A 13851-nucleotide genomic window follows, 5' to 3' on the forward strand; every position below is an offset into this window, starting at 1 on the left:
TAACAGTTTGGGAAAAGATGGGAGCAGGGTGCGTTTGGTACGCAGACGGGACGGGACGGGACGGGACGGGACGGGACGGGACGGGACGGGACGGGACGGGACGGGACGGGACGGGACGGGACGGGACGGAACGGGACGGGATGGGACGGGACGGAACGAAGGTGTAATTTTTGAAAAAGACATGGGGTATATTTGTCTTAAAATGGTAAAACATTGTGTTCCACAGACGTGGAACAAACCCGTTCCAGGGGGGAGGTGGAACGCAAAAATACCCAAAATCTGTCCCGTGGAACAGCCCGTTCCACCCATCTGTTCCACCCATTTTTGGCGCACCAAACGCGGGACGGAACGCCTCGTCCCGTTCCGTCCCGTCCCGTCCCACGTACCAAACGCACCCTTAGTGATCCTAGTGAAGCCGAATTGGACTTCCTTCAACAAAGGCAACAATTCAAAGAACGCTTTCGAATCAATCATATGAAGGAATCGGGGTCTGCTAATGATCGTCCCATCGATAAGAATAAAAGTGACAAGTTTTTCTTTCTTTTCGGATGTTCATCGACGAGGAAGGAATTGATAAAGCTGCATTTGGTTTGAGATGGATGAGTTGTTTTTCGACACATACAGTGTCTTCATCTTTGCAGCTTCGGGACATTCTTTGGACCCTCACAACCTACCATATCGCGAAGAGTGCTCGAAGAAAGAAAAGCACTAATGCCGGGATTAACGAAGTTGGCATCCAAGGTCAGACGTTCTGATGATCAGGTATGCAATCAATGAAACCTTTGTCATGAAATTTATTTGTATCGTGATATTAGTGTATAATTTTTCACCTCAGCGTTTTAATTTCTTCTCTAGGGTAAAAAGAGCCTGAAGACCCCTTCCTCAATTACAACAAAGTCTGGTTCGACATTAAAAATTATAAAGAAGTCCCGGGATTACTCCTTTTTGTCGTTAAACGAAGCAGAAACACCGGCAACTTCAAAAGGGGAGTCTAGACTCCGTAAAGATTCTGTCTCGAATTCAAGCAATGCAAGAACTCCGGTTTCTGGTACGAATAGAGCTCCTGTGGCGAAGTTGAAGCCTGAAAAGAAGCAACATTGGGAAGATAAGGAGAGACATCATGAGAAGAGACAAGATTTGATGCCAAGGCAGTCTTCCTTGCAACGTAAGGTTCCAAAAGTGAATGAAACTTCTTCAACGAAGTCACTGCCTGCATCGAAGAAAAAATTGGAACAACGAAAGGATTTGCATCAACCTACAAAACTAAAACCAAAGCCAGATAAAACTCAGTCTCCTCCACAAGAGAATTCAACGAAGTCACTGCCTGCATCGAAGAAACAATTGGAGCAACGAAAGGTTTTGCATCAACCTGCGAAAGCAAAACTGAAACCAGATGATAAAACTCAGTCTCCTCCACAACGACAGAATCTTGATAGGTACAAAGCCTCCTCATCAAAGTTACCATCTTCGACAAAGCACGACATTAAAAAAGAAAAGCAAATCCTCCAACCCAATAACACAAGAGTGATGCCGAAACGGCAAAACTCCTCGAAAAATAAGGTTCTTTCTCACTGACATGCATTCATATTTTCCATTCATTTGTTTGTTCATATTTCTTTCCATCTTTCTGTGACGAAGCTCATGAATTTCTCTGAATCGAATTTCAGCAGATCAAACGCGACGTGGCGGAGAGTTCTTATGATGACAAAGTCGACGTTTCTTCTATGATCCAATCAATTTTTAGGTAAAACTTCTGTCTTTATGTTTTGATTTCTTGGTTTCCACTTTTCATGTTTCGTATTGTCTTAATATTTTGGGTTGTGGTTTTTCAGACGTAAACGTAAGCATATTCGGGAGGAATATTCCGATTCCGACAAGGATGACGCTGCAATGGTTTCCACCTTTCACGATATTATTAGAGAAGAGAACAGGAGGTGCCATACTTTTCCTCTTCAAGTAATGAATTACAACAACTTAGTTGTATATTTACGTGCAAAATCTAAGTGTGCCTCTCTTTTGACAGTTCAAAAATTGCTAGGAAGGAGGATGAAATCGAGCGTCTACGGCCCGAAGAAGAAGAGAAGCAAGAGAGGTTAAGAAAAGCAAAGAAGCAGAAGCTGAAAGCATACAAAAGCGATTCCAACTCTTGATGTAAATGACCTAATTGATAGATAAAAGTATGATATTTTTATGTTAGTGAAATCCACATAGCTTTTGAAATCCGGCTAACCACTCGCCAAACTTAACATAAAATGCAAGCAGAAGCAAATGTACAAACGCCGTCTCTCGGCACATACATACACAACCAAAATCATATCACCGAAACAGAACCCGAAATTCACAGAGAAACTAGTCCGGTTTTTTCTTCCTGTACTTTTCATTCGCGAAAGGGTTACAGAAACCTTTATGACGGATGTGGTTCTTAAGATCCTAAACACAGGAAGTTTAACAATCTAATTTTTTTGTACCGATGGAAAACAAGGGAAACAAAAATATGAGCGTGTTTCACGTGTGTGAAATGGAAGTGTACAACTGCCTGTCCGTCTCCAAAACCTCCGAGTTAGGAAAGCCTCGGAAGCTTCATCCATTGCAGTCTTTGGCCGCCACCATGTGCTATCGGTTCCAATTTTCAGAGCCGATCAATTGGCTCAGTTTGGTCCTGTACCGCAAGTCGCTCTGAGACGTCAGAAAGAGATTTGAGATTGCACTGGATCAAGGCTTCAACAAAGTAGCAGGTCTCATCCTTGGTGTTCCCTTCAGGAATGTCAACTACAAATGACTCAATCACCAGAGTCCCCGGTCTTCCGTCAATTATCTCTGGATGGAGGGAGATGATTGAAGAGTAGTTCTGGGAAAAAAATAATACAAACAAGTTAAATATACATAGGATGGTTGCATAATAGCAGAACAAAAGGATAAACTGAAAACAAGGACTCCTCATTGAGTTTGGAGATCCACTGATCCAAAATATTATAGGAGGATCAGTTTCCGACTCAGAGGCTTGTAAACAGGCCTACTTTAGTCAACATGGCAGCACCCTCGTTGCTGCTTAGTGCAGATAGCGTGAGAGTTTTATGGTTAACCCTAAGGATTGATATATATATGTAACCATTCATATATATTTTATATTATCAGTAGGATTCACGTCAATAACCTCATCCGAATTCATCCATAAGCCATCAAGTACCAATTTTGAACTTAGAGACAGATGCCAGTGGTCACTGATTAAAAGGAACAAGGAACCAACACCGTAAATTTAAATTTTGTGCAGCCAAAGCTGAAGCCTGTTTCAGGAAATCTTTTTCTGTTTCCATTAAATTTTGATGAGATCAAGTTCAACGGGCCCAAAACTTCAAAACTAAAATGCAGAGACTCCGGTGAACACAGAACTTCATATTAAAATCTTGTGAACTAGTTAACCTTTTAGCTTGTATGCTCAGAAATGTGCAACCAAATAAAAGGAAAAGATAAGTATGTGCTGGATTATAAAAGGAATGAATCTCCATACCCTGAGTCTGTGATCCCCACCAATTATTTTAATGCTAAGAATATGCTCGTCATCGTCAAGAAGTTCCAATCTCTCAGTACTTGTTGTGGCAGGAAGCCCAGACTTAACATCAACTTCTCTGAGACTTCCAATCTCAAGATTTCCCTGCACCACACACCTGCTGACAAATGGCTTATACTTTTGCGGTTGATCAAATCGTCTTACCAACGACCAAACCTGAAGAGAAACAAAACAATTCACATTCCGGAAAAGGGATAACCAAAAAACATATTTATACTAATACAGTAGTTTCATGTCAACCATCCAGAGATGCAGAATTGCAGTCAGTATTTATTGGCAAACTATCGTTGCAGTTATCCTGCCCATTCTCAACGAGGATCTCTCTCAAATACACCTTAATCTTCCAGTTTCCTGGAAACAAGGTATTAAAAACAATCGAACATTAAACAAGAAATGCAGTAATTACATTTCTGAGCCAACGAACAAGAACATAAAAAAAACCCCAAAAAAGCAATCAAAAATTCCTTTTTTTCTCTGTTTCTCCTCAATTTTCTTAACTGCACGCACAGAGACGCCGTGATAGAAGAACTACAATGACCTAATCGATCGACACCCCCACATTAACGTAGGCAAAATCATTAAGCAACCCATCCGAAAACACCACGGATCAAAACCAGATGCTCTCCAAAAATGCAATCAAACATGTCCTTAAGGAAAAAGAACAATACTTTACAGACCAGAAAGAGCAAAAACAATCCGAAATCGATCCCGGTAACCCCAGTTTCACAAACTGATACCTCAACTCCTATATCAAACTCCAAATCCAATTGTAACATAAACACCCACCTCCCTATATGTTACATGCATGATATTTACATCTCCAATATACAAATCCCAGATCAAACAAATCAAATAAATCAAAAATCCTAGAGCTTCATAGATAGATAGATATCCACAGAGAGAGAGAGAGATGTACAAGATGGACAGGGGCTTTGATGTGCCGGACGAGAGTAGATGTACACTGATGGTCGTTAAGGTCGTGCTTGTGGTGCCTCCGAATGTAGTCGCTCACTATCCCGCCAAAACCACCTCCTCCACCGCCGCCGCCTCCTCCGCCTCCATTCCTATTCCCATTCATCTTCCTCTAAACCAATCACAACACTGTCGATCAAAACCAACAAAAATAAATCGCCTTTCACAATAAACCAACCAATCAAACATTCACAAACTCACCAATCAAAACGCCGCCTTATCTTCCACCTTCAAGCTCTAAACTTTCCGTCTGCAATTCCAATACTGGTTGAGAGAGCGAGAGAGTCAACCCCGTTCGACTCGGTCGGACTCGATCAAAGCTTGGGATTGAGAAAGGAAGAAGTTAGGTCGCTAGTGAGAGAGAAAAGTGTCCAAGGACCCGATTCGACTCTGTCAAAGCTTGGGAGTGTGAAAGGAAGAAGTTTGGTCGCTGGTGAGAGAGAGGAGACTCACCGCCATAGAAGATGGAGAAGAAGCGCCTCAGGCCTCCCCATCATCCTCATCACCTATCTCACCTCCTTCCTAATAAATTAATACTTTAAAACCCCCAACCAAACAAAAAATAGACCTACAACTTTAATTAATTAAAGCAAGTTAGCAATTACCTTTGTCTGTTATTGCAACTTGCATTAAATTATACTTTTCTTGTCTTGCAAATGCCTATCTTCTGGGAGGGATTTATCAATGTGTTCCTAACATGGGGCGGTAGCTGCGATGCGTTATATGTCATTATATAAGTGGACATAATTTTTTTTCTGAAGTATCGCTTTACTTATTTAGACACTTCACTTATTTAATGATATATGATGTATGTACTCGTGTTTCGAGCACATTGAAAAATCTCTTCTCTTTCAAAGGATAAATGTGAACATGTCATCACTCATTGTCTGTTTATGAGGATTATGTTTTTCTATGACTAAATTGTCCTCTAAGGTTGCTTGATTTACACTTCCGATTTACTTGACTGTTGCGTAAGGGTTTTGGTATGGCAACGTGACCAGTTGGATGGTTTACCGTGTGGGCACCACTCGCACTATAAATGGTTTAACTCCCATCTCTTATGAGTGCGGCCTCTAACAAGTTATCTCCTCACAATATTATTGTAGAGCTAAATTCATAGTTGATCTTGCATGATTATGTGTTTAGTTTCTTCACGTGACAATACTTGATTCACCACAATGACTTCTGAGTGTAGGTAAGTTAAGAATAAATATTGTAGTTGTCGTTGGTAATTGATGAAGCAATCTTAAGAGAATTCCGCTATTGAGATTATGTCATTAATTAATGTCAAGTTAGACTACTATTCAATTGGGATTCTCTCTTATTTAAACGGTCGCATTACATTACGTTTACATCTTGTTTTGAATTTTTTATATAGTGAATAAGACAAAAAGAAGAGTGTGAGATGGGAGACTGGAAGATGATAGTAATAGGAGAGAAGGGAATCTCATTCCATTCAATTGAATAATTAATTAAAGGTCATTTACTTGTTTGATTCTTACAATAAATAAATTATATTGTTTTGTTTAGCTTATAGTGGCCTATGCCCTAAAGAGTTAGGGTCACATGGCCTTGAATGAATAATGGATAACACCAAATGGTCTTATGTACTATGCTATATATTTTTATGGGAGCTTTAAGACTAACACTCAAATATATTTCATACAACTTCACTAGTTTTGTATCATTCTAAAGAAAGATAAAAGTTCAAACTCCGATAAACCTAGTCCAAAAACAAGTAAACTAAAATTTTAAAATTTCAATTGTGCCCCCAATAGACTTATTACTTAACCAAACCAAAACTCTAGACTGGCATCATCTGTAAAGACTTCAAATTGATTTTAGATCTGTGAAAATATTTTTGCACTTCTACAAGATTAGTTCATAATTCATGCACTTCTGTAAGATTAGAAAAAATAAGAGAGAGAATGGCAAAGAAGATGTAGGAGGAGAGAGAGAGAGAGAGAGAGAGAGAGAGAGAGAGAGAGAGAGAGAGAGAGAGAGAGAGAGAGAGAGAGAGAGAGAGAGAACGATAAGGAGGATGAGGGGAGAGGGAGTGGGGGATAGGAAGGAGAGAGATAAAGGTAAGAAGGAGGAGAGAGAAAGAAAATGACGAAGAAAAAAAAATGAAGAGAGAGAAAGAAAATGACGAAGAAAAAAAAATGAAGAGAGAGAAAGAAACAATATAAATAAAGAAATAGAGACTCATCTTTCAATTTTAGAGACATAAAATTATCACTGTAAAGTTTGTAATCTCTACTAATTAATAAAATACTCATTGTCAACAAAAAATTTATGAAATTATCAGTTTAACCCTCTAATATTAAAACAGAACATGAATAAGAAGTATATGGGGCAGAAATGTAATTTCACACAACCAAATTTTGCCTTTTTTTTTTCAAAGCATCACCTACATGTAATCCTAACATATCTCTAACAAAAAAAATAAAATAAAAAACTTCTCACTCCTACATTCTCTATCACTCTCTTCCCCTCTCATTCTATTTCAAAAATTAAAAATTAAAAATTTCTCACACACTTTGTGTGTGCCCATATGCTAGTAGCAATTAAAAAAAAAACAATCATGACATTACATTTAACGTAGATAAATTTTATCCATCTCTGAAATAAATAAAAAACTTAGTATTTCTCCAAAATATAGTCTTACAATTTGAATATATGTTTTCTTATTCTTGTTTTTATATTACACTCCAACCAAGATCATTTATCTGAATTTTGAAAACAACGCAATGTTCATTGCACTTACAAAAGAACCAAATAATCGAATACAAAATTTCGAACGTAGAAACATATCCAACTATTTAAACTACAAATTCGTTAATTTAATCGAACATATAAATGTTCATTGCACCTACAAAAGAGTCAACTTTGACTTTTGGAATAATATTATTTTCGTTTAGTTTTCTTAAATAATTGAAACTCAACTAAAAACCTGAAGGTCAAGGCACTCTTAAGAGTAGTATTAACTCTTAATTACTCTTATAATTTTTTTTTATTATTTTAAGCAGGTGCCTCGAATATTCTCTATTGTCGTTATTTGTTTATGAGATGGGTCCCGCGGGCCAGAAAGCAGCGGTCCATTTCCGACGCCACGTGTGGATTCGAAGCACACAGCGGGCGCATTCTTACCGAGAAAGGCTTTCCCGTGCAGGTGAGGATAAAAAGATGGGTTATGGGTCGTAATTTATGTGAGGAAATTAATATGGGTCATGGGTCTGGGTCAGACCAGAAAAATTAAATATGGTCATGGGTTGTGTGTGAGATTATGAACTGCTAAATTCATTTTAAAATAAAGATCTTTATCTAAAATAGTTTTGGAAATTTGTATAAATCCTCATTTTGGTCTTTTAGATTTTAAATTGATATAAATGGTTCTTGAGGGTGTCTATTGTAAATTTTTTAGTCATTTTGTGAGAAATCTCCGTGAATTGAGAGGATTTTTGTCAAATCAACTCCCCCCTTGACTGGTGGTTTATCCAGTTTAATAGAGATTTTTTACCACATAGACCTTTTTAAATAAAAAGCACGAAAATATTTGATTGTCTTGATTCCTTGGCATGGGTTTAATCCATTGGGTTGGCTTATATCTTTGTATTCAACCAACCATTGTCGGTAAAAACTACAACTACCTTGTCCGACTTTTATGAACTTCATTTCATTCTTAATTGGGCTTAATTTTTGTATGAAAGTGACATGACATAAAATGGTAAACCAATAAACCAAAACTTATGCATGCAGAAAAGAGTATCAATTAGCTTTTGGTTAGGTGTAGATGTCATAATCAGCTCACACAAACGAAATATTTTTTGGCACATCTGAGACACATGACAGTATGCCGTATATTATTATGTAATTGGAAAGTTACTTGAAAAAAAAAAAAAAACTTTTCACCAGTTATACAATGACAAATAGTTTACCATGTCGCGTTCTAAACTCACTGAAAATTTTCCCCACACAGACCAAAAGACGAAATATGTTTGTGACGATTTTGTTTCCTAAAAGCTAACTCTGACTAATGACTACATTGTAATGAGAAAAAACTTACATTAAATAAGAAGGCCAGCTATTCATGTGCCGTCATTGTGATGGTGCAACTCTATTGTAAATGGAAAACTGTTATGGAGATAATCTTTTTCGATCATTTTGTAAATCACATAATATGACGGTTGATGATTGGACTTCATTTTTATTAGTTTAAAGAAGAAATTCAACTATTAACCGTATATCATATGGTCTAAAAAGATATCCACTTTAGCATTGTCATGCAAAAAAAAAAACCAAATTCTGTCGTGTCGGGCGTTTTTGCTAACTTGCAATTATCTGGAAAAAAAAAAAGTACGAGGGATATTATTTTGAACTGTCATCTAATTACAACAGTTACCAAATTAACGTTGGTATGAATTATAATTAGTTACCTAATCGGGTTTATGCACACAATCATATTGTGTTACCTAATCGGCCAAGGACATTCATGGTCCCGTGTGTTGGATCGTTGATTGGATCGTTGATTGTGTTATCTCTATACAGTCGTGACCACTATATATGTATCGAATCATTGCATGAGTTTTGCTTTAGACACACAATCACACAGTAATGTGCTTTCGCATGTGATTAGCAGCTTAATTTCGAGAAACAGTGATCATACTCATGGCTTTGCCTTTCTTATTACCAATACAGTCTAAGCAACCATATCCTAATGCCTAAATGGGAAGCCTGAAAGTTAAGTAAAAATTGTTCTTATCCAGACACAAAACAATTTAATAGTTTTAATAAGACACTTAAATGATAAAGTCCATTTACCAATTATCTTCTGGTTTAGTTGTATTTGTCTCACTTAAGTAGATGAAGTTTTTTTTTTTCCCGACGCCCACATCCCAAAAGGATAACTAATCTTTATTGGGTTCCGGAAAGGTTAAAGGTATTTCAGCTCACAAATAGTCACAGTTAAATATCATACGTCATCCCAAAGCTTTAAACCAAAGAATCATTCATGTTTTTGTCAATTTTGTGCATCAAACCCAGAACTAGGGAGCACAACTAACTTGAAATTATATTACATTTCCACCGAAGATTTGAGAAATTAACGTGGGCTTGATTTTGGGACAAGTTCAATAAATTATATTCTGTTTAGGTTCTCATCAGATATATCTTGTTTACTGCATTAGGGCCAACATACTGGTTGTGTTGTAGGATGATAAGCTCATATTTATATATATTTTACATTAAATTCACTTGTCTTTTCTTAGTTAGTTCCTTATATTTTTGAGCTATTTACTTTGTTTTTGTGTTTTGTAGGATTTGTCAAACAAATAAAAGAAAAATAGCACAAGTGGGATTTTAAGTAACAAATTCGTCAAAACTGCCTGTGCAGGTCAGCTGACTTTGGAAGCAAGTTGCGAACAGCTCAGAATGAATTAGAGAATGAGCCTTATATGCTTGGAAAGCTAAGGGTGTCTATTTTCTAGAGAATTTCGCGGATTGTTAATATCTTTTTTCTAGAAGAAGTTATGGCCGTTTTAACACTGAAAGGTTTCCAATACGCTGAGCAGTTTGTAACTGCATTGAAGGCAATAAATCCAATAAAACTAGCAGCCAAAACTGATGCAGCCAAGAACAAGCCAGCTGACACCTCTTCAAATATCAGATGAAATGGAATTAAAGATGAGGATTAAGTGGGAGTAATTGGCATAAAGGTTGCCCAAAAAGTTACAATTGGTTTACCATTTCCTCTCACTTATTGTCATCACTAAATGGCTGTTAATGGGGTGAGTTATGGAGCAGAAATGGGGCAGCAAGCATGGGCATAAAGGCTGCAGGTTGCAGCAGCAAAAGAGAGTTCTTTAGAGGAAAAAAAAATAGAAAAAAAGGAAGGAAAGGAAGGAAAAAAGGCAAGGCTGCTGCGTTGAGAAATGAAGGAAAGGAAGGAGGAAATCTTGGCATTCTCTTCTCTCGGTTTTATCTTCTCAAACTCATGTCTTTCTTTTGGTTTATTTTGAGAACTATGTGTAACTAATTTTTTAGAAGTTAGGGGCTGTTTTGAAGCACCGAATATGATTGCAATTTTGTTATGACATTTCGTTGAATTACTTTTATGAATGGATGAAACTTGGTTCACTACTTGTCTCATTGATGAATTCTTTATTTGTTTTCTATGGATGCATACGTATTAAGCATATATAGGATTTTAATGCTATGAATATGTGTGTGTCTGCCCTTGTCGAATGAGGACCTACATATGTTCTAAAGTAGTACTTGTTAATTGCGATTAACATGTGAACCAATTTATAGGATAAGTAAGACAACGCCAGTACTTACGATGCCTTGTGAAGACTCAAACTCTTTTCGTTCTTAATGATTTCTACTTGTTAAATCTATGAACACGCCATTCTAGATTGCATGTTAGGGACTAAGTTAAGTTGAAAACGCCATTCTCTTAACATACTACGTAAGAAAGAGTAATAGGTTGAGTTCTAACATTGAGCCAACTTGAGCATCTTCATCCGGAAATAAAAGAAATTTGAATGAAACATAACATGTTTGCATGATTATTTGGTGGTGGATAGCAATACCCCTAACTCGTTTTTCTTAATTTGTGAACTACTTAAAATTTGTTTCTATCCTGTTTTTGTTCGATTTAATTTAAATAGAAAATCAACTCCAAAAATCCTAAAAAATTGTGTGAGTGTAGCTTTGTGTGTCTAGTATCTGCATATAAAATTTCGTAGACTTTTGATAAGTATAAGTCGGTCTAATAATTATTTTTCGGTGGCTGGTCAGTAGGGACAGCAACCCAGTTTTTGTGACATTTTAGGTAGTTAGATAAAACAATCTTCTGTGGGAAAGACCCTTATTTTCATATGCTACAATTGACAAATCTTAGTGTTAATAAGGAAAATCAATAAGACATTTGTGTGCTACTTTGTGGTGTGCTTTTAATCCTATCATAGGATAACGTTGGAGCTACTTAGGGCAAAACCATATCCAATTATCCATGCATGCAGGACTGTACTCAATTCCTTACCTTCAGTGACACTTGCCGGAATCCATTTGTGCAGTGTAGCTAACTAGCTAGAGTACTATATCATCTTCTAGAGGACACCTGTCAAACATGCAGCAAATAGAGACCATTTATATCCATGCATTATTGTTTTGAGCAACGCAAGGAATCATTTCTTTGTTTTTTTGTTGGGTCGAGCAAGGGGTCATTTCTAAATGTAAACATTTTAGAGTACTACTAGTGCAGGTCCTATATATATTTTTATTTGATGTGTAATGTAATTAATTACTTTAGAATACGCTTACTTAACAGAAATCGAAGAACATAGAAATAAGGAAAGTAAAGAGAATTGAATCAACTAACTTCACTCCCTTCCCCCTAATTGATCTGATCCTAATTTTAAAGTGTTTAATTTTAATCTTTATTTTGCTTAGGTAAATATGACCTTAGTAGTCGTTTAATAACATAGTATATGAGATTTTTGTAAGAAATTAAAGATTACATTATTCATAGATTAGCGCTTCATCCCAATAAAATGGTGGCCAAAATATCTAGATCCTTGTCGGCAAGGTTTACAAAACTAATTAAGGTTTACAACACTAATTATATATAAGGCAAAAAAAATTAAATATGAGGAATAAGATAGCGTTACGTACATCCGCCAAGTGTATTTTATATAATTTGAATTAGAGCACGATGGAGCAATTTATGCAAATGGCTCTTCTTATTTATTTAATTTTTCGGTGGATCTATGCATCATTCATTTAAATAATCAAAGTGGTTTTGTGCATAAGAACTCACCAAATTAATTAATATATCGAACTGGCTAGCATGGTAGTTGGTACTGTATGCAAATCCTGGATTCTGGGGATTTTGAAATTAGCTAGCGAGAAACAACGATGGTTGATAGTGATCCGTACTCTCACAAAGGTGGAGCATCAATTCTTTCCTTTATTTATTTTTTATATTTTTTAGCATCAGTTCTTAATCTTTCCTTAATTGTTAATTAGAAATTATTGGTATGTAGTATGACAAACAATGAAATTTATAATTATATATTTAAGAACTAATCAGCTTCTCCAGAGTGCATCAAGGCAGCAGCCACCAGCCCGCCACTAGCACATAAACTAATTATTTTATTAAGATTCAAATTTTTTATAATCTCTTATGTTATTTATATTAACGACCATTGATGCAAAGTGCAAAGACGAGGCCTTGTCAATTTCCATTAGTATTTTCTTTGCCTCTGTACGATTTGTATCTTTGTATTTAATCAATTTTCCCAAGAAGAGTTACAAAAGTTAATTGAATAAATTTTGGAAGAACCCTAAATCGGGTCTTCTATGAACTGTCCAACATTAATATCTAACAATGGGATCCACGATCCACCAGTATACAAATTGCAAAAGGCTCAAATCAGAACATGTATAATTCCAAAATAATTCAACAAATTTGTCCGAAGATTTGATGACTATCTACTTGAGAGTAGTTATACACTTAAGGCAGAGTGTTGTGACATATATTTTAGAATATGTGTGATTGTGTAATTTATTAGGAGATTGTATTTAGGATACTAGAAGATATTATCCGTTTATGATTGTATTATTTGCATAGCAAAGAATCCTCCTTGGCTTACTATAAATAAAGGCATAAGCCATGAGAGATAGCACACGCTCAAGTCATTCTCCATTTCTCTCTCTTTGTGGCACCCTTTTAGTAAAATAGGTCACAACGCTTTATCAGCATGTTTTTGTTGCTACATTAAGAAAAAACTAAAAGTTATTTTATACAAACCTAATCAAAAGATTCATCTTCAAAGACGTTGCTCAAAAGAGGATCTTTTTTTGCTAGGAATTCAGGAGTTTGAAGTCTTTTTCCCCCTTCTTGTAAAAGAAATAAAAGCTGGTAAATGTGGTTGAGAATGTTACATAAAGTAGACTAGAATATAGTAGATGCATACGTTTCGCGGTTGAGACGGGACATGATTAATCAATTAGATTGACGTTTTGTTATAGTTACCTATTTTATAAATTTATAAAGGTTTAGACTAAACTTTTGAATTGAACAGTTCGCTATATCGTCACTGAAATTTTTTGTGTCCGACGTTAATGAAACTTCATACAAAATCATGTCGAGTATAAGCCACCATAGGACTTAGTCTCCTTTCCCTAGTCATGAAGTCTCTCTCTCTCTCTCTCTCTCTCTGTTACTAATCTTGTTATTCGTTCTTATCTTCTGCTTTTGGCATGTGCGGTGAGATGTGATATATAGGATAATCGCTTTTAAGTAGGAC

General features: G+C 36.3%; 2 protein-coding genes across 3 annotated transcripts; one reads left to right on the forward strand and one right to left on the reverse strand.

The window, feature by feature from the left end:
- The first annotated feature begins 474 nt into the window (after window positions 1-474).
- Window positions 475-2172, forward strand: LOC126615373 (protein spt2-like). Its single transcript, XM_050283198.1, has 6 exons — window positions 475-530; window positions 642-762; window positions 856-1560; window positions 1668-1744; window positions 1833-1934; window positions 2024-2172. Exons 1-6 carry the CDS (start codon window positions 475-477, stop codon window positions 2148-2150), a joined length of 1188 nt encoding a protein of 395 aa, XP_050139155.1. The 3' UTR covers window positions 2151-2172.
- Window positions 2173-2210: 38 nt separating this feature from the next.
- On the reverse strand, window positions 2211-5079 carry LOC126617468 (abscisic acid receptor PYL8-like). 2 transcript variants are annotated; one of them, XM_050285541.1, is made up of 4 exons: window positions 4742-5079; window positions 4485-4652; window positions 3509-3724; window positions 2211-2848 (listed from the first exon to the last, which is right to left on the reverse strand). In XM_050285541.1, the coding sequence occupies exons 2-4, from the start codon at window positions 4644-4646 to the stop codon at window positions 2630-2632; spliced, it is 597 nt and encodes a 198-aa protein (XP_050141498.1). In that variant the 5' UTR covers window positions 4647-4652; window positions 4742-5079; the 3' UTR covers window positions 2211-2629. The 2 variants fall into 2 exon arrangements, with proteins under 2 accessions (XP_050141498.1, XP_050141487.1); XM_050285530.1 differs by having other exon boundaries at window positions 4485-4669.
- Window positions 5080-13851: the final 8772 nt, after the last annotated feature.

Source organism: Malus sylvestris, chromosome 1 (genome assembly GCF_916048215.2).
Source record: "Malus sylvestris chromosome 1, drMalSylv7.2, whole genome shotgun sequence".
NCBI lineage: Eukaryota > Viridiplantae > Streptophyta > Magnoliopsida > Rosales > Rosaceae > Malus > Malus sylvestris.

Bases quoted from the DNA above. Each gene is read 5' to 3' on its own strand.
- LOC126615373 (XM_050283198.1), top strand. From the start codon at position 475: ATGAAGGAATCGGGGTCTGCTAATGATCGTCCCATCGATAAGAATAAA. The intron at 1,561-1,667 runs GTTCTTTCTCAC...ATCGAATTTCAG, and splicing joins AAAACTCCTCGAAAAATAAG to CAGATCAAACGCGACGTGGC. The intron at 1,935-2,023 runs GTGCCATACTTT...CTCTTTTGACAG, and splicing joins ATTAGAGAAGAGAACAGGAG to TTCAAAAATTGCTAGGAAGG.
- LOC126617468 (XM_050285541.1), bottom strand. From the start codon at position 4,646: ATGAATGGGAATAGGAATGGAGGCGGAGGAGGCGGCGGCGGTGGAGGA. The intron at 3,725-4,484 runs GTACATCTCTCT...GTTTCTCTTCAG, and splicing joins TCAAAGCCCCTGTCCATCTT to GTTTGGTCGTTGGTAAGACG. The intron at 2,849-3,508 runs GTATGGAGATTC...TTTTTTTCCCAG, and splicing joins GTGGGGATCACAGACTCAGG to AACTACTCTTCAATCATCTC.